This window comes from Maniola hyperantus, chromosome 20, assembly GCF_902806685.2.
Source record: "Maniola hyperantus chromosome 20, iAphHyp1.2, whole genome shotgun sequence".
Classification (NCBI taxonomy): Eukaryota; Metazoa; Arthropoda; class Insecta; order Lepidoptera; family Nymphalidae; genus Maniola; species Maniola hyperantus.
This window is the reverse complement of record NC_048555.1, coordinates 1,844,858-1,862,280: the sequence shown is the minus strand read 5'-3', so window position 1 is coordinate 1,862,280 and position 17,423 is coordinate 1,844,858. Positions and strand designations below refer to the sequence as shown.

At 37.6% G+C, this 17,423-nt stretch overlaps 3 protein-coding genes across 3 annotated transcripts; all 3 read left to right on the top strand.

Annotated features, from left to right (window-relative positions):
* Positions 1 to 734: 734 nt before the first annotated feature.
* On the top strand, positions 735 to 3,729 carry LOC138403762 (protein D2-like). Its single transcript, XM_069505546.1, has 4 exons — positions 735 to 878; positions 1,229 to 1,349; positions 2,683 to 2,917; positions 3,603 to 3,729. Exons 1-4 carry the CDS (start codon positions 735 to 737, stop codon positions 3,727 to 3,729), a joined length of 627 nt encoding a protein of 208 aa, XP_069361647.1.
* Positions 3,730 to 5,715: 1,986 nt separating this feature from the next.
* LOC138403761 (protein D1-like) lies at positions 5,716 to 17,173 on the top strand. The gene is made up of 5 exons (XM_069505544.1): positions 5,716 to 5,914; positions 12,886 to 12,972; positions 14,481 to 14,601; positions 15,451 to 15,652; positions 16,523 to 17,173. Exons 1-5 carry the CDS (start codon positions 5,867 to 5,869, stop codon positions 16,638 to 16,640), a joined length of 576 nt encoding a protein of 191 aa, XP_069361645.1. The 5' UTR covers positions 5,716 to 5,866; the 3' UTR covers positions 16,641 to 17,173.
* Positions 6,792 to 9,016, top strand: LOC138403751 (protein D2-like). Its single transcript, XM_069505530.1, has 3 exons — positions 6,792 to 6,879; positions 8,076 to 8,304; positions 8,890 to 9,016. The coding sequence occupies exons 1-3, from the start codon at positions 6,792 to 6,794 to the stop codon at positions 9,014 to 9,016; spliced, it is 444 nt and encodes a 147-aa protein (XP_069361631.1).
* Positions 17,174 to 17,423: the final 250 nt, after the last annotated feature.

Sequence of the window (17,423 nt, the reverse complement as noted above, 5' to 3'; positions counted from 1 at the left end):
CTCTTGCACTTTCCGGTTTAAAGTAGCCTTTGTCACTCCCCAGGTCATTAACTATACCCATGCAAAAATCCCGTCGATCCGTTGCTCCATTGCGACGTGATTGAAGGACAACCCAACAAACCAATAAACTGTAGAGGTGCAACCTCTACCGTCACTGAGCTGCCAGCCAGCTATAGGGTAGGTTGCGTAGCGTGCCGCGTCGAATTATCTGAATTGCGTCCACGAGGGACACCATCTGCGGTGTCCAAAGTCGAGTTGCAGTCGTAGCTTCCACGTTCAGAGAGTGCAGCTAATGTGGCTGCACGTCGTTGCTTGTTGCGTTGAGTTGCTTGCACGCCGGAGATGTAGGTACCCAATGTGACTGATGTTGCTGCTGTTCTTATAAGTCGGTGGTCATCAATTATGTTAATGGTGACCAATAATGAGGCTGCGTGTTGTTGAACTCGGGAGTCACCAATGCCCCTACCGAACAATCTTCACGTGAACATCTTCCATCATTGTATATAATATTATAAGCCAGTTATTGTAAATAGCATAGCAATTGTAAAGTGTAAAATAAAACCATACGTCATTATATGTAGCTAGTTCATAATTACTCAAGCCCTCTATCTACAAAACCATTAAAAACAGCCAGCCATATCCTAGTAGTTAAATCGTTCGCATCCTATTTGGGAGGCCTACATATCTAAATACATTTTTCAGTTATTTCTCGGTCCAGCCTTGGCAACATCACAATGAAACTGATACTAGCGTGTACAGCAGTGATTCTGCTATCGTCAGCAGTAGAGCTGGCGAGACCAACGTATCGTAGGAGAAATTCCATCGGCCAGATCTACAGAGCCTCCAATATCACCCCAGTACCACAGCAGATACTTGAAGTAAGAAACAGGCGTCAATGGGGTTTTCTCATTTATTTTATTACTAGCTGATGCCCATTGCCCACGACTTCGTATGCGTGGTTTTAGTTTTTTTAAAATCCCTTGGGAACTCTTTGATTTTCCGGGATTAAAAGTAGCCTATGTCACTCTCCAGGGTTTTACCTATACCCATGCAAAAAATCACGTCAATCCGTTGTACCGTTGCGACGTGATTGAAGGACAAACCAACAAACAAACACACTTTCGCATTTATAATAAGGGTACTGATTGCCATATTCCTATATCTATAGTTTATAATAGGAGCGATATTTTTTAATTATCATTCCGATATTTTTTAATTATCATTTCAGGTATACTTCAAACATCTAGAAATAGCCCCTGGAATGGAAATACCCCCTGAAGCTGCAATCGAGCCGCCCACTATTGGATTTGACTTTCACCCCGGCTGCTATTACACATTTGTAGCGTTTAGTATGTGATAAATTATTATTTTTAAATTTAAATACAAGTTAGCCCGTGATTGGGGCAGATTTTTGTACACAATCTCTAAACTAAACTAAATTAACAGGTCTAAATCTAGTGCTATCCTTTTCCGCAATCAACATTATGACAGGGATAGCAATAGATTTAGACGTGTCATTAAAGTTTAGTTTAGAGATTGTGTACAAGAGAATCAGCCCCGCTGTTCACCTAATAAAAGTAAAATATATTTATATTGGAAGACCCCCCACTAGGTTAACGGACTAAATCAGACGAGTCGCGGGGAGCCGCTGGATTCAGGCGGCGCAAGACCATGGCGTGTGGAAGTTCCTACAAGTCCCTATGTCCAGCAGTGGACGTCTATCGGTTGATGATGATGATGATATAATAGTAGAAAATAAAACATAACATTTACCAACTATGAAAACTTCAAAATTTGGAACATCGGCGCGAAGTCTTTCGGTATCTTCTAGGCAAGCGCACTCCAACCTCATCATTGTTCTGTTTCCCAGGCATGAGCAATTTGGGAATTTATATTTTCTAAATTGTCTGGTCTAGTCTGATGAGAAGTTTCAGCCGTGGCTAGTTACTATCGAGTATGGGTATAAACCGGCAAAGTGCGAGTCAGACTCGCGCACCGAGTGTTCAGTACTACAGAAGAAGTAAACGGTATACGTATCACTTTTGTTACTAAACCGCAAAACTAACATTGTTTGTAGAAGTTTATTGGGGGGGGGTTCAACATTTTGCACGATAAATCGAAAACTATTATGTATAAAAATAAATAAAAATCGGTTTTAGAATGTATACAGATAAAGTCCTTTCATATGATTATACAAATAACACCTACCTACCTGCCAAATTTCATGATTCTAGATCATGAAAGACAGTTAAAATCGATAAAAAAAAAGCTATATACAGATAGTTATCATCATGTTAATTTGGAGGCTGTGAAGCTTCTAGATAACATGGATATCAAAAGGAGGCTCAAAAGAACCAAGCCGTTCGAATTAGTGTTAAAAAGTACATAAGTGCAGCGTTTGTGTAATAGTGCTTGTGCTACTTTATTTTTCTAGGTCACAAGAACATAGTGAACTGTAAGTACGTGTAAGAATAAACTAAGGACAGTTATTGGACTGTAAATTAGATTTAAAAATTAATCATAAGTAGAAGTTTAAGCTAGAATAATATTACTTACTAGCCCTTAGGCTAGATGGTAGTAGTAATAAAGCTGCCATTTTATATGGTAGGAAAAAAAATTATACAGATAGGGCGAATTCATCAAACTTCCCGAAGTTTTAAAGACTTACGTTATTTCTTACAGATCCAGACTTTCCTGCTCCAGATTCTGATCTTAATCCTATTCTAAGTGCAGACCTAGATGGGTTGTATGTCAACCTTTATGGTACCTCAGACGGTGATATTATGTTAGAGGATTCTAGTGAAATAGCGGCTTGGACTGGACCGAATCCTTTTCCTTGCAGTGGGTTAAACCGTTACCTTCTGTACGTTTATAAACAACGTGGCATGCTTAATACCACTGATGAGGCACTCCTCAGGTAAGCCTATCTGTAGGTATATTCGCTGAATGGGTCGCTGTTGATTGCAGTCACTAAGCAACACGCTGCAGTGCCGCTGAGTTTTGGTGAGTATTCCGGCCGCCTCTCGGCCAGCGAGTCCCACGTACCCCCCCCGTTTTCGATGCGTAAACACATTTCCCAGCGTTAAAAAGGGTGATACTTAGCTGTCAGCTAAGAAACGATTTAAAAAAAAACCACATGTGAAAGTACTATTTTTTTAAAGTTAGAGACGTAAAAATCGGTATTTAGGTTACAGCTTTGAATAATAAAAATCCGTATAAGTTATTCTGGAAATTCCCCCTTAAGGGTGGTAAAATAGGAGATGAAAGTTTGAATGGGAAAGTTTTAATCATTGTTATTATTAACTTGAAATTTGGAAAGTAGGTTCTTTATGAGACGTAGCTGTCAGGTAAGAAACGGTTTTCAGAACATCCTCCCTAAGAGGGTGAAATGGGGATGGAAGTTTATAATATTATGTAAGTCCTACATTTTTGAAGTTACAGACAACTTTATAATAATAAAAACTTATTCAAGTTATTTTGGAAAATCCCCCTTAAGAGTGGTAAAAATAAGTTAAAGCGTGTGAAATCTTAGGGTAAATACCTAACCCTAAGATCTCAATCACTTAAAACGTCGTAGTCCTAACCTTGATTTCTGCTTACAGATATGAATCCATCCCTCTTGGCTTCTCGCTTGATGACTTCGTGGAGGCGTTCGACCTCTCCGGCCCGATCGCCGGAACCTTCTACGGTTCACAGTACCCTCTACCCCCTGGCTATTGTATAGATTGATTTTTGAGATTTCCCTTAACTTAAGCGAGTTTCAATAAAGATTTTATTTATTTTTAATCGGAAACGGTAAAATTAACTTTTCTGTATTTTATTAGTTACCTAGATAGGCAATTATAACTTTCACAAACGTATTGAAACTTATTTTTAATAATTTAGGTTCATGGAATGAGGAAGTTTCAGGGCAACGTTCGATAAAATTTTCATAGATGGCGCTAAATAACCCCACCACTAAAGATGCATCGACATTTTGCACGATAATTCAAAAACTATGGTGCATAAAAATAAATAAAAATCTGTTTTAGTATGCTCAGGTGAAGCCCTTTCATATGGTATCCCACTTGATATTTACTTCAAAAATTGAAAATACTAATTATTAGTTTATGACCACAATTTAAGTATTTTTTGTGTGATGTAACCACAAATTTACGGTTTTTAGATTTTTCCTCTAATGTCAGCTATAAGACCCTACCTACCTGCCAAATTTCATGATTCTATATATTTCTAGGTCAACGGGAAGTACCCTGTAAGTTTCTTGACATACCGACAGACAGACAGACAACAAAGTGATCCTATAAGGGTTCCGTTTTTCCTTTTGAGGTACGGAACCCTAAAAATGTGCAAAACATTAATCATTTTAAAAGGAAAATATAAAGCTGGCTTGTCAACGAGTCTTCCTATTGTTATAATGAATTTCTACTTGGGAAGATCCAAGACTAAATTATTAACATTTATTTAATTTAATTTTATATTTTTAACAAAATTTATTATTCCTTTTGAGGTGCGGAACCCTAAAAAGAAGATAAAGTACAATAATAATAACTAATAACAATAAGTTATTAGGACAACATAGTATACCTACTTATTTAACTTTATTTTATATAAAATAAACCATTTAGATAAATTAATTAACATGTTTTCTATAGCATGCGCTAATTACAGAAGAAAGTTAATTATTTGCATAAGCTAGATAAGAAGTTATAAAAGTGTGAACTGAACTCAATTTTTATAATTAAAGAAGAACTGAAGGTGAGTGTTTGTTTTTGATACAGTTTCGTAATTATTATAATACATTATACCATTGGCGTAGAGCCAAAGATAAAATAAAATTACTACGGTTTTAGCAGCGGTCTACGGCGGCGTAGAGGGAAAATACTCATTACCCATTTTAAGTACAACATGTATTGGTATTTTTAACTGTATTTTGAACAAACCTTCGAGCATGTCGGCAATGAAAGTGTATAAATTTGTTAGTGATTCTCTCAAATTGATATTTATAGTCTTAGCTTTAATTATGTAGTTTGATTTTAATTTAGTTTGTAACGATGGGGCTGGCATACAGATTATCTGTAAAAGCCCCTTACAAAATGTCAGATTAAAAAAAAAGTACAACATGCAAAATCCCAGTTTCTAGAATTTAGACCCAGCACTTTACATTGATATTGGGGCGGATTCTCTTGTACACAATCACTTAACTAAACTAAATTAACAGGTCTAAAGCTAGTGCTATCCTTTTCCGCAAGCAACATTATGAAAGGGATAGCAATAGATTTAGACGTGCCTTTTTAGTTTAGATTAGAGGTTGTGTACAAGGGAATTAGCCACAGTATGTCAGTTAGTCACTTTCTTTCTATAAATATAAATAAACTAGCCTATGCTTGCGACTTCTTCCGCGTGGACTATACTTTCAAACCCTTATTTTACCCCCTGCGGGGTTGACTTATCAAAAACCCTTTCTTGGCGGATTTCTACGTTATAATAGCTATCTTCATGCCAAGTTTCAGCGTGATCCGTTAAGTAGCTGTGCGTTGATAGATCAGTTAATTTGAAATGAATCGGTCAACACACCGACCGGTGACCCCCATAAGATACAAACAAGGCAAGCTAAATAAAACCATTCAAAAATAATTTGAAAGAAAGAAAGAAAACTAGTTTATTCATCTTGTGCCTAAGGTACAAACAAACTTAAAATTAATGGTTAGTAGGAAGTAGTTAGTAATAAAAAACACTTTATAATTAATTTAATTTGTAGTTCAGCCGAGTGAAGATATTTATTTAAGGCGTGTCAATGTATATTTAGATCTATAGATATCCTGTGCTTTTTTCAGCTGTTCTTCGGTCCAGTCTTGGCAACATCACAATGAAACTGGTACTAGCGTGTACAGCAGTGGTGCTGCTGTCGTCAGCAGTAGAGCTGGCGAGACCAACGTATCGTAGGAGGAATTACATTCGTGACATCTACCGAGCCGACAATGTCACCCCCGTACCACCGCAAATACTTGAAGTAAGAAACAGGCGTCAATAGGTTTTCTCCATTTATTTTATTACTAGCTGCCTCGGCGAACTTCGTACCGCCTAACAGTCGATTATTTTTCAGGCAATTTTTTAAATTTTTCTCTTCGTAAGAACCATCCTCGTACTTCAAGGGATATTATAAAAAAAGAATTAGCGAAATCGGTTCAGCTGTTCTCGAAATTTGCGATCAGCAACACATTTAGCGATTCATTTTTATTTATAGAGACTAGATGATATCCTTGACTTCATCCGTGTGGGTATAGGTTTTTTAATCCCGCGGGAACTCTTTCATTTTCCGGGATAAAAAGTAGCCTATGTCCTTATGCAAGCAATTACTGTACCCAATTTCATCTAAATCAGTTAAACTGTTGGGCCATGAAAAGCTAACAAACAGACAGACACACATTCGCATTTATAGTACTAACTAGCTTATGCTCGCGACTTCGTCCGCGTGGACTACACAAATTTCAAACCCCAAATTCACCCCTTTAGGGGTTGTGTTTTCAAAAATCCTTTCTAAGCGGATGCTTGCGTCACAATAGCTATCTGCATGCCAAATTTCAGCCCGATTCGTTCAGTAGCTTGCGCTGTGAGTTGATAGATCAGCCAATCTCAGTCAGTCAGTCAGTCACATTTTCCTTTCATATAATATTTAGAAGATAAATATGGAAGTATGGATATATATCTATATGCTATAGTTTATAATATGAGCGATAATTTTTTATTATCATTCACAGGTAAACTTCGGAGATCTAGAAATAGCCCCAGGAATGGAAATACCCCCTGAAGCTGCTATCGAGCCGCCCACTATTGAATTTGACTTTGACCCCGGCTGCTGTTACACGTTTGTGGGGCTAAGTACGTGTTTTTAGGGTTCCGTACCTCAAAAGGAAAAACTGAACCCTTATAGGATCACTTTGTTGTCTGTCTGTCGGTCTGTCAAGAAATCTACAGGGTACTTCCCGTTGACCTAGAATCATGAAATTTAGCAGGTAGGTAGGTCTTATAGCTGACATTCGGGGAAATCTCTGAAAACCGTGAATTTCTGGTTACATCACACAAAAAAAATTAAATTGTGGTCATGGACTAATAATTAGGATTTTCAATTTTCGAAGTAAGATAACTATAGCAAGTGGGGTATCATATGAAAGGTCTTCGCCTGTGCATTCTAAAACATATTTTTATTTATTTTTATGCCTCACAGTTTTTGAATTATCGTGTAAAATGTCGAAAAAATACGACTCTAGTACGGAACCCTCGTTGCGCGAGCCTGACTCGGACTTGGCCGATTTTTTTTTAACTAAGACAGTTAACTAGTGACAGTTCTCTTTAAAAGTAAAATAATAATATGTAGAAAGTTAACACCAAAACAACATTTACCTACTACGAAAACTTCATAGTTTGGGACATATGCATCGGCGCAAAGTTGCCTGTATACCGGTATCTTTTACGCAAGCGCGCTCCAACCCAGATATCATCATTGCTCAGTTTCTCAAAAATGAGCAATTTGGAAACTTATATTTTCTAAATTGTCTCTAGTCTAGTCTGGTGAGAAGTTTCGGCCGTGGCTAGTTACTATGGTAAAGCAGCACATAGCTATAGCAGCAGCCAAGCGATATAGTGTTCCGGTACGATGCCGCGTTGAAACTGATTTATAAGGGGTATGGGTTTAATAAAACTGCATTACCCAAGTCAGCATCATCACTTGCCACCGGGCAAAGTCGCAGTCAAGGGCTAACGTGTCTAAATATATGAAAGGAAAAGGTGACTGACTTACTGACTGATCTGATCTATCAACGCACAGCTCAAACGACGGGACGGATCGGGCTGAAATTTGGCATGCAGATAGCTATTATGACGTAGGCACCGCTAAGAAAGGATTTTTGAAAATTCAACCCCTAAGGGGGTGAAATAGGGGTTTGAAATTTGTGTAGTCCACGCGCACGAAGTCTCTAGCATAAGCTAGTAATCGATAAAAAAAGCTTTGTTAAAACAAAGAATTCAGACGCGTTTCCCGATGTAGGAGTTGTAAAGGCTAACGTTATTCTTTACAGATCCCGACTATCCTTCTGCAGATTGTGAACTTAATCCTATTCTAAGTGCATCCCTAGAAGTGTTGTATGTCAACATTTGTGGTACCTCAGATTATATGTCAGAGGATTCTAGTGAAATAGCGGCTTGGTCGGGGCCCAATCCTTACCCTTGCAGTGGGCTAAACCGTTACCTTCTGTACGTTTATAAACAAAATGGGATGCTTAATACCACTGATGAGGCACTCCTCAGGTAAGCCCATCATAAATAAAATGAATCGATCATGATCCGTACAGTGCGACAAGGCTCTCTTGGCACTTCAATGACATTGACAGGGGGGCGCTGTTGGAGAACAAAGGCTTAGAATATTCAAACAAGACTCATACTATGAACAAGAACAAAGGGGACACTTGACGGCAACGTCAGTTCCGATTTTCGCCACGCACAAATATAGCCTTGTCGCCCTGTACTATCGTAGAAGAAATACCATTTTTCTAAATTCTTATCGCGGCCAATTTAAATTATTTTATTGATATAGCGATAATACGTTGACGGATGACAGCAGTGAGCGGTAGAAGAAGACATGTTGTGCCGACAAAATTTGAACTCTCTACCTATTAGATTTCACGAGATACATGCCATTTACAGACAGACGGACGAAATTATATTTTTGATTACTGTAAAGTAATTTTAGAAAATCTTGGACAGCTTATAGCATTATTAAGTAATTTTTTTATTGAATTTCAGCGTAATAAATTAAAACGTGTGAAAGTGTATAACCTTAAGATGTAAAATCACTTAAAACGTCGTAGCCCTAATCTTGATTTCTGCTTACAGATATGAATCTATCCGTCTGGCCTTCTCGCTTGATGACTTCGTGGAGGCCTTTGACCTCTCTGGCCCGATCGCCGGAACCTTCTACAAGTCACAGTACCCACTACCCCCTGGCTATTGTATAGATTGATTTTTGAGATTTCTCTCAATTGAAGCGAGTTTTAATAAAGATTTTATTTAGTTTTAATCGGAAACGGTTATTAATTTTTCTGTATTTTATTATTTATCTGGATCGCCAAATATAAATTTCCAAAACATCATTAAATTTATTTTTATTTGATATTTATTATAAGTTGATTCCCAAACTATATCCATGTGAATATAGGCGTTTAAAATTTACGTGGGGACTCTTGCACTTTTTTTGTAACTGCTGAATAAAGTAACTTTACCTAACGGATAAAAAGAATAAACTGGTTTATGTGACTTTTGGTAACTCAGGTACAAGTTGAGGTTGAGAACTATATGAATATGATAGGGATGATGACTACTAGTCAAATCAGCGACTTTTTATCAAATGTCAAAGTATGGGTGCTTGTACGAAATACGTAGATGTGACGTCATAAACGTTTGACGTAAATTGGCGTACTTTTTTAGTTAAATTGATAATTTATAATGGTTACCAAACTTAAAACTAACAGCGGAAGTGGATTTTATTATTTAGATTATATTAGATTATATTATTTAACGAAATATAAATTATTCCTTAGGAAACATTAGATATTTAATGGTTCCTAAGGAATAATTTATATAATATAAATATTTAATGGAATCATGAAATTTGATAGGTAGGTAGGTCTTATAACAGACATTTGGGGAAAATTCTGAAAATCGTGAATTTGTGGTTACATCACACAAAAAAAATTAAATTGTGGTCATGAAATAATAATTAGTATTTTCTATTTTCGAAGTAAGATAACTATATCAAGTGGAGAATCATATGAAAGGTCTTCACCTGTTCATTCTAAAACAGATTTTTATTTATTTTTATGCATCATAGTTTTTGAATTATCGTGCAAAATGTCGAAAAAATATGACTGTGGTACGGAACCCTCGTTGCGTGACCCTGAATCGCACCTTGGCCGGTTTTTTCTCTGAAAAGAAAAAAAAACCGGCCAAATGCGATTCAGACCCGCGAATCGAGGGTTCCGTAGGTACTACGATAAATCAAAAACTATTTGGCATAAAAATAAATTAAATAAATAAAAATCTCTTTTAGAATATACATGTATATCCCTTTCATATGATATTGTAATTGTTGTGTAATCTCTAATTGTTTGAAAATAAAATATAGCTTATGTTACTTGGTGATAATGTAGCTTTCTAATAGTGAAATAATTTTTAAAATAGGTAATTTAGTTGTTTTTGAGATCATCCATTACAAAAAACAATCAAATCTTTTCTCTTTATAATATTGTATAGAAATAAAAATGAGTTTCATAACTTCCCTAACAAAAACTAACTTTCAGCTCCTGAAAAATCACATTCTTTGAATTGTTTCAGCTTAGATCTAGGTGTGTGATAGACTTATAAGTTATAAGTAACAGGTCAGATCAGGCTTAACCTTATCAGTGCAACTCAAGTCGGGGTTTGAATTATTATTATCATTCAGAACATTTCACAAAGAATTTTATAATATATAGGTAACATAACATATTCATATATTTTGTCTATGGTAAGCCCACCCGTGCGAAACCGGATCGGGGTCAACTAGTATAAAATAATTAAGTACATATACTTATTTAATTATCCAAACACTTAACAATGTGTTGCGCATAGATAATTCCTGTTTGACATGAAACAAATAAAACAATTAAACAATATAGATATTTTTTAATTTTAATCTAAATAGACCATGTTTTTTACAACAATAATTATGTAAATATGTAAAGGTGCTGATAAACTTGAGCATTCACTAGTAACAGAACATCGAGCATTCGCCGTTTTTATTTTTGTCGAACTGAACAACGAGCCGAGCCAAGCATAGAGCCAAATATTGCTACGAACATTTTGAGCATTCTAGCGAATGCTCGACTATTCTTCATGAAAATGTCAGACTTGACGGTCGCGTGTGCTCGCTAGAATGCTCGCCAGAACGCTCGATAGAATGCTCGCTAAAATGTTCTCGTATTTTTGTGTGAATGAGCATTCGCAAGAATGCTCATTACAAGTGAATGCTCAAGTTTATCAGCACCTTTAGGCTCAAAAATAACTGAAACGCTCATTGAACGAAAACCAGCCCACCACGGGTTAGGGTTTCTTTAAAACAGTGTTTTTCAAACATGACTCCTTTACAAGTTGAAAATTCTAGCAACCTAGGTCTTAATAAAACTATATCGTTCATTCAAAGACTTTGTATTTCATTTTCTTTATACATACACACATACTTAAACTTCCATTGACCATAGTTACAGTACGCAGCAGAAAATAATGTACATCGACCTTTAGAATGAGATAGCGGATTGTCTCTATTGTTGAGACCGAAAAAACGTCATATAGGTATGATCTAGCTTATGGTCGCGACTTCGTCTGCGTGGACTACACAAATTTCAAACCCCTATTTCACCCTCTTCAGAGTTGAATTTTCAAAAATCCCTTCTTAGCGGACGGCTTCGTCATAATAGCTATCTGCATGCCAAATTTCAGCCCGATCCGTCCAGTAGTTTGAGCTGTGCGTTGATAGATCAGTCAGTCAGTCAGTCAGTCACCTTTTTTATATATGTATATATGTATATATGTATATATGTATATAAAAAAAGTGACTGAGTGACTGACTGACTGATCTATCAACGCACAGCTCAAACTACTGGACGGATCGGGCTGAAATTTGGCATGCAGATAGCTATTATGACGTAGCCATCCGCTAAGAAGGGATTTTTGAAAATTCAACCCCTATAATAATATAGGGATTTGAAATTTGTGTAGTCTAGTTGCGAATGAGCATAAGCTAGTATATATGCATAAAAGACGAAAATGATGTAACAATAATAATTATAATGTACCGACCTCATTGATTTGACTTTAATGTTACATATAAAAAAAACAACTAAGATAAATTAATTTACGTGCGTTCTACATATTGCGATAGTAAAAAGAAAGTTAATTATTTCCAAAAGGTAGATAAGGAGTTATTTAAAATATGTATGTGAATTCAATTGAATACTTATAACCAAGAAAGAGCTGAAGGTAAGTGTTTGTTGCTGAAAAAGTTTCATAGATATAAATTAATTATTTTAACTGGCGTAGAGCCATCGATTACATACTTTGCTGTTAACATTCTATGGCGTAGCTCTTTACGGCGTAGCTTTCTACGAGCCCTCTACAGCGTAGCCCTCTTATCATTACCCATATTGTAATGCGAAAGTGTATCGGTTTATTGGTTTGTTGGTTTGTCCTACAATCACGTCGCAATCGACGTGATTTTTTGCATGAGTATAGTCAAAGACCTGAAGAGTGACACTGGCTTTTTATCCCGGAAAATCAAAGAGTAAAACATCTGACTGATACTAGAGGTCAACGAACGTTGCGTAAGTAGGCTATTCGGAGTCAATGCGGGGCATTGACCCGAGTTTTGCACGCTATACATTGCGGGTTTGAAAAATACTAAATCACTAAAACTATAAAATGAGGCAATTGGTTATTGGTATTGGATCGTGTTTAGGTAGTATAACAATAACGCTAAGGTTTCGCTAGCGTCCTGATTACATCCTGTATAATATTTACTTTAATTGTTATCCCCTTTGTAACTCTGGTATCTGTACGGAATTTGCTTACTTTTAAATGATTTAACATAGTAGTGCATGATAGAAAAATCTATGTATTTATTATAGTTACTAAGTTTTATGTTAAAATCGCTAGTAAACCATTCAATAAAAATAAAAATAAAATAAAAATAAAATATCGTGTACGTTTTTCAGTTACTTCTCGGTCCATTCCTGCAACACCACAATGAAATTAATACTAACGTGTACAGCATTGATTTTGCTGTTGTCACCGGTAGAGCTGGCTAGACCCATGCGGCGTAGGAAGAGTTCCATGGCTCAGATTTACAGAGCTGCTAATTTACCTGTACCAGAACGGCTACTCCAAGTAAGAAACAAGCATCCCACCCAGCATCAGTACGCTTAGTACGAGATTTTATGTCTCACCAACGTTGATAGTATTCAAAACACTTCCGCGTTATAGTAAACTGGATCTTAACTGCCTTGTTTTAAAGTTCCAGTTTGTCTAAACATCTACAGCTAGCGCTCCAAGCGGAAACGGCAAATCAGTGGCATTGAATTTTTGACTTCAAGTCCAGGCGGTTTAGGTGCATTTTACTTTGACGTTATTGTGTTTCGACTCTCGAATTCTAGCAACGTTGGTGAGACATAAAATCTTATACTAACGACCGAACTCAGAGTCGTTTAATCGTTACTTAAGTATAGTTAAAAAGAGGCAGAGCTATCTCTCACATAAATCTGTCTCGTTTTAACTAAATCTTAAGTAACGATTAGCGACTCCGAGTGCAGCTGTAAGCGTGCAGGCATTTAAAGATCCAGTTAGTTTTATCGAGAATTTCAGTACCTTTTATTTTTGCCACAGGATATATCGTAATTCACCAGGTCAAACGCCTTAGGTCGAGAAAACAGGCGTAAACGCGGGTATATCTGTCTGTATAGTATATCTGACAGTTTGCTTTAAGCTCAATATGGCAATTGTTAAGAGAACAATGCTTTAATGATTTTTAGGGTTCCGTACCTATGCGCAACCCAAAATACGATCTACTGCAGCTTATAATACAGGGCAAGATAAAAGGCAGACGTAGACCTGGCCGTAGACGAATATCCTGGCTAAAGAACCTTCGCCAGTGGTTTAACATGAGTACAAGATCACTGTTTAGGGCAGCAGTAAACAAGATCCAGTTAGCCTTAATGATTGCCAACCTCCGGTAGGAGATGGCACTTGAAGAAGAAGAAGTACCTAAAAACGAAAATGAAACCTCATAGGATCACTTCGTTGTGTGTCTGTCTGTCTGTTTGTAGTGTCTGTCAAGAAACCTATAACGTTGATTAATCGTGCAAAATGTCGAAAAAAGCGACTGTAGTACGGAACCCTTGGTGCGCGAGTCTAACTCGCACTTGGCCGCTTTTTATTAACATTAAAGATTTATACGAATAAAATAATTATGTCACTATGCGACTATTATTAAAACATAATTAGAATTCCTTTATATTATATAATATATTATTAAATTACAAAAAACAAAAATACCAAACTTATTCTAGAACATAAAAATTACAAATCGAAAATATCATCTAAACCACCGCAACGAGGCAGGGTGCCCAGAACGCTGGCAGCGTTACCTCGTTGAATGGCCAGACTAATATGCTGACCGAGGTAACTGCCAGCCCTCCGTCCCCCGTGGATTCCGCGAGACGGGATGAAAGGTCCTTAAAAAAGGATCTAGCATCCTCGCCCCACGAACCCATGGTCTCCACCCCAAAAGGCACAAATATGAAACTATTTTCTATATTCTAATATTTGCGCCTCTTGGCCCTTTCTGCCTTAGTAGCCGCCGCTCCGGCCGCCTTAAAATTAGAATTTAATATTGACAGTTAACCATCGGAGAAATAGAAGTAACTCCAGGAATTGAAATAGCCCCTGAAGATGCAGTTGATCCGCCCACTATTACATGTGACATAGACCCCGGATGCTATTATACGTTTTTGGCACTTAGTATGTATAAAAGTTTTTTTTGTTTTAATTTAAGTTAAAAGTCGTGGTTAAAAGTAAGCCCTAGACTGCCACACTGACTTGACTTAACTGTCTACTACAGTGCGACAAGGCTCTTTTGGTACTTGAATGACATTGATAGGGGGGCGCTGTTCGAGAACAAAGGCACTATTCAAACAAGAACAAAGGGGACACTTGATGGCAACGTTAGTTCCGATTTTCGCCACGCGCCAAAAGAGCCTTGTCGCACTGTAGCGGAAATAATGATGTAGGTAAGTAGTTTAAGATGGAAGCGGGCTAACCTGTAAAAGGTTGTTAAATTAATGCAACAAACAAGGCAACAAACGATTGTTTGCTACAAGTTTGTACCCTCACCACCAGGGTGTCTAGAGCACTTCGACCACCCGTTGTGCCAGATCCTTTTTTGCAAGCACATGCAAACTGTGGAATCTACTATCTTCGGCGGTCTTCCCACTAGATTACAACATGGGGTTATTCAAGGGGCGGACCAACAAATTCCTGAAAGGCCAGCAACGCATAGGTGGTTCCTCTGGTACTGCAAATGTTCATGGGCGGCGGTAATCACTTAACATCAGGTGACCCGCCTGCACGTATGCTCGCCATTTTTATTTAAAAAAAAATGCTGTCTAACATGCAGTTATGTGGGTCATGAGTGCTCTCGCGCGTCACCGTACCTATGTCGTCACCGTTATAATTATTGTTGTATCGTTATCAGAAAAGAATCGTGGACGACTGCACGACTATTTATCGTCACGACAGAGTGGGAACGCTACGTAATGTTTAGATGAAAACAAAAAAAAGCCATGATTCATACGACATTTTGTTTTGCAGACAGCGAGTACTCACTATCTTCTTTAAGTCCGGCCCTATTAGCGTTGTATGTCAACGTAAATAGCAGAATAATAGCGGACTCTGACGCAATAGCGACTTGGCTTGGACCGAGCCCTAGCCCTGGCAGTGGGCTAAATAATTACGCTTTGTACCTTTACAAACAACCTGGGATTATTGATACCACTAACGAGACACTTATCAGGTAAGCGGATCTTCAATTTCAATTTATTGCATTTCCATGAACTACATATTATGTACAAAGTAGGATTATGGATACCCAGTTTAGGTGTCGCAATTTGGTCCGTAGACCTTAGTAGTCTTAAATTATTTCCACGAAGATAATCAATAAGTATCATTCATGAGTGATGACATATGGATTCGAGACATAGTCGCTAACTATGTGCTTCATAAGAAAACTCAGAGTCACTCAGAAGGCGATAGAGAGAGCTATGCTCGGAGTTTCTCTACGTAATCAAACCAGAAATGAGGAGATCCGTAGGAGAACTAGAGTAAACGACATAGCTCAACGTATTGCAAAGCTGAAGTGGCAATGGGCGGGGCACATAGTTAGGAAAACCGATAGATGTTGGGGTCTCAACGTGCTGGAAGGCATCAGACGACTTGCAGGGAGCCGCTGGGTACAAATGGTGCAAGACCGTGGCGTTTAGAAGTCCCTACAATAGACCTATGTCTAGCAGTGGACGTCTATCGGTTGTTGTTGTTGTTGATTATGATGATGATGATGAATCAAAAAGGATGCTACTATAAGCCTGGTGGTCAAGACGTCAGCCTTCTATTCTGGAGGCCGGGGGTTCAATCCCGGGACCTTTTCGGGAATTAATTACACTTGCTTGCTTAAAAACACTTGCTTTAACGGTGAACGAAAACATCGTGAGGAAACCTGCACGCCTGAGAGTGATAATGATTCATAATGATCTCAAAGGTGTGTGAAATCCGCAAATTGTGGCAAACGTAGCGAACAATGGCCTAACACTTTTGATGTATGGAACCCTAAAAATAACAGTGGGATCTAAAAACCCGAATGCGTTCTAACCTTGATTCGTGTTTACAGCTACCAAATCGACCGTCTGCGCTTCCCGTTTGAGGAGTTTGTGGCAACCTACGACCTCTCCAGTCCGAGCGGAACCTACTTCGTTTCGCGCTATCCTCTACCCGCATCTGAAGATTGATTTCTGAGATTTCCCTCTTTATTTATAGTAGCTAGCTGAAAATATTGTGCACAAGCTGACCCGGCGAATTTCGTACGGCGAAGTTCGTAGGCGAATTCGTTATTTTTTTTTAATACTTACAATTTTTTAAAATTTTCTTTCCATAAGAACCATCCTCGTACTTCAAGGAATATTATAAAAAAGAATTAGCGAAATCGGTTCAGCTGTTCTCGAGATTTGGGATGAGCAACACATTTAGTGATTCATTGTTATATTATAGAAGATTGACCTTTACGGCGATTACGCACTGCACTTCCGTCATCCGAGTTCTATCCGTGATCCGTGAGAATACCAGCGATTATCTACATAATCTACATAATTATATGTCATAAGCAACTATACAAAAAAAAAGGAACGTATTTTCACAGAATCGGATCAGATAACCGCCGTTAGAAAGGGATTTCGGCTTCGTAGAGCGTAGTTTCTGTCACTCATACCTAAGTGACGTTTTGTCGGTCTCAACAACAGAGACAACGCTCTACGAAACCGCTAATTTTTTTTGAAAGGTCGATATACATACAATATTTCCTGCCGGGTATTGTAAGCGAGGTTTATCAATAAAGATTTTTAGTTTTAAACGGAAACGGTAGTTAATTTTTTGTATTTTTTCGATTATCTAAAGAATTATAATTTACAAAAACGTCATGAAGTTTATTTATATTTATAACGAGCTGCCCTGGCGAACTTCGTTCCGCCTAACAGTCGATTCAAATTTTTTAAATTTTTCTCTCCGTAAGAACCATC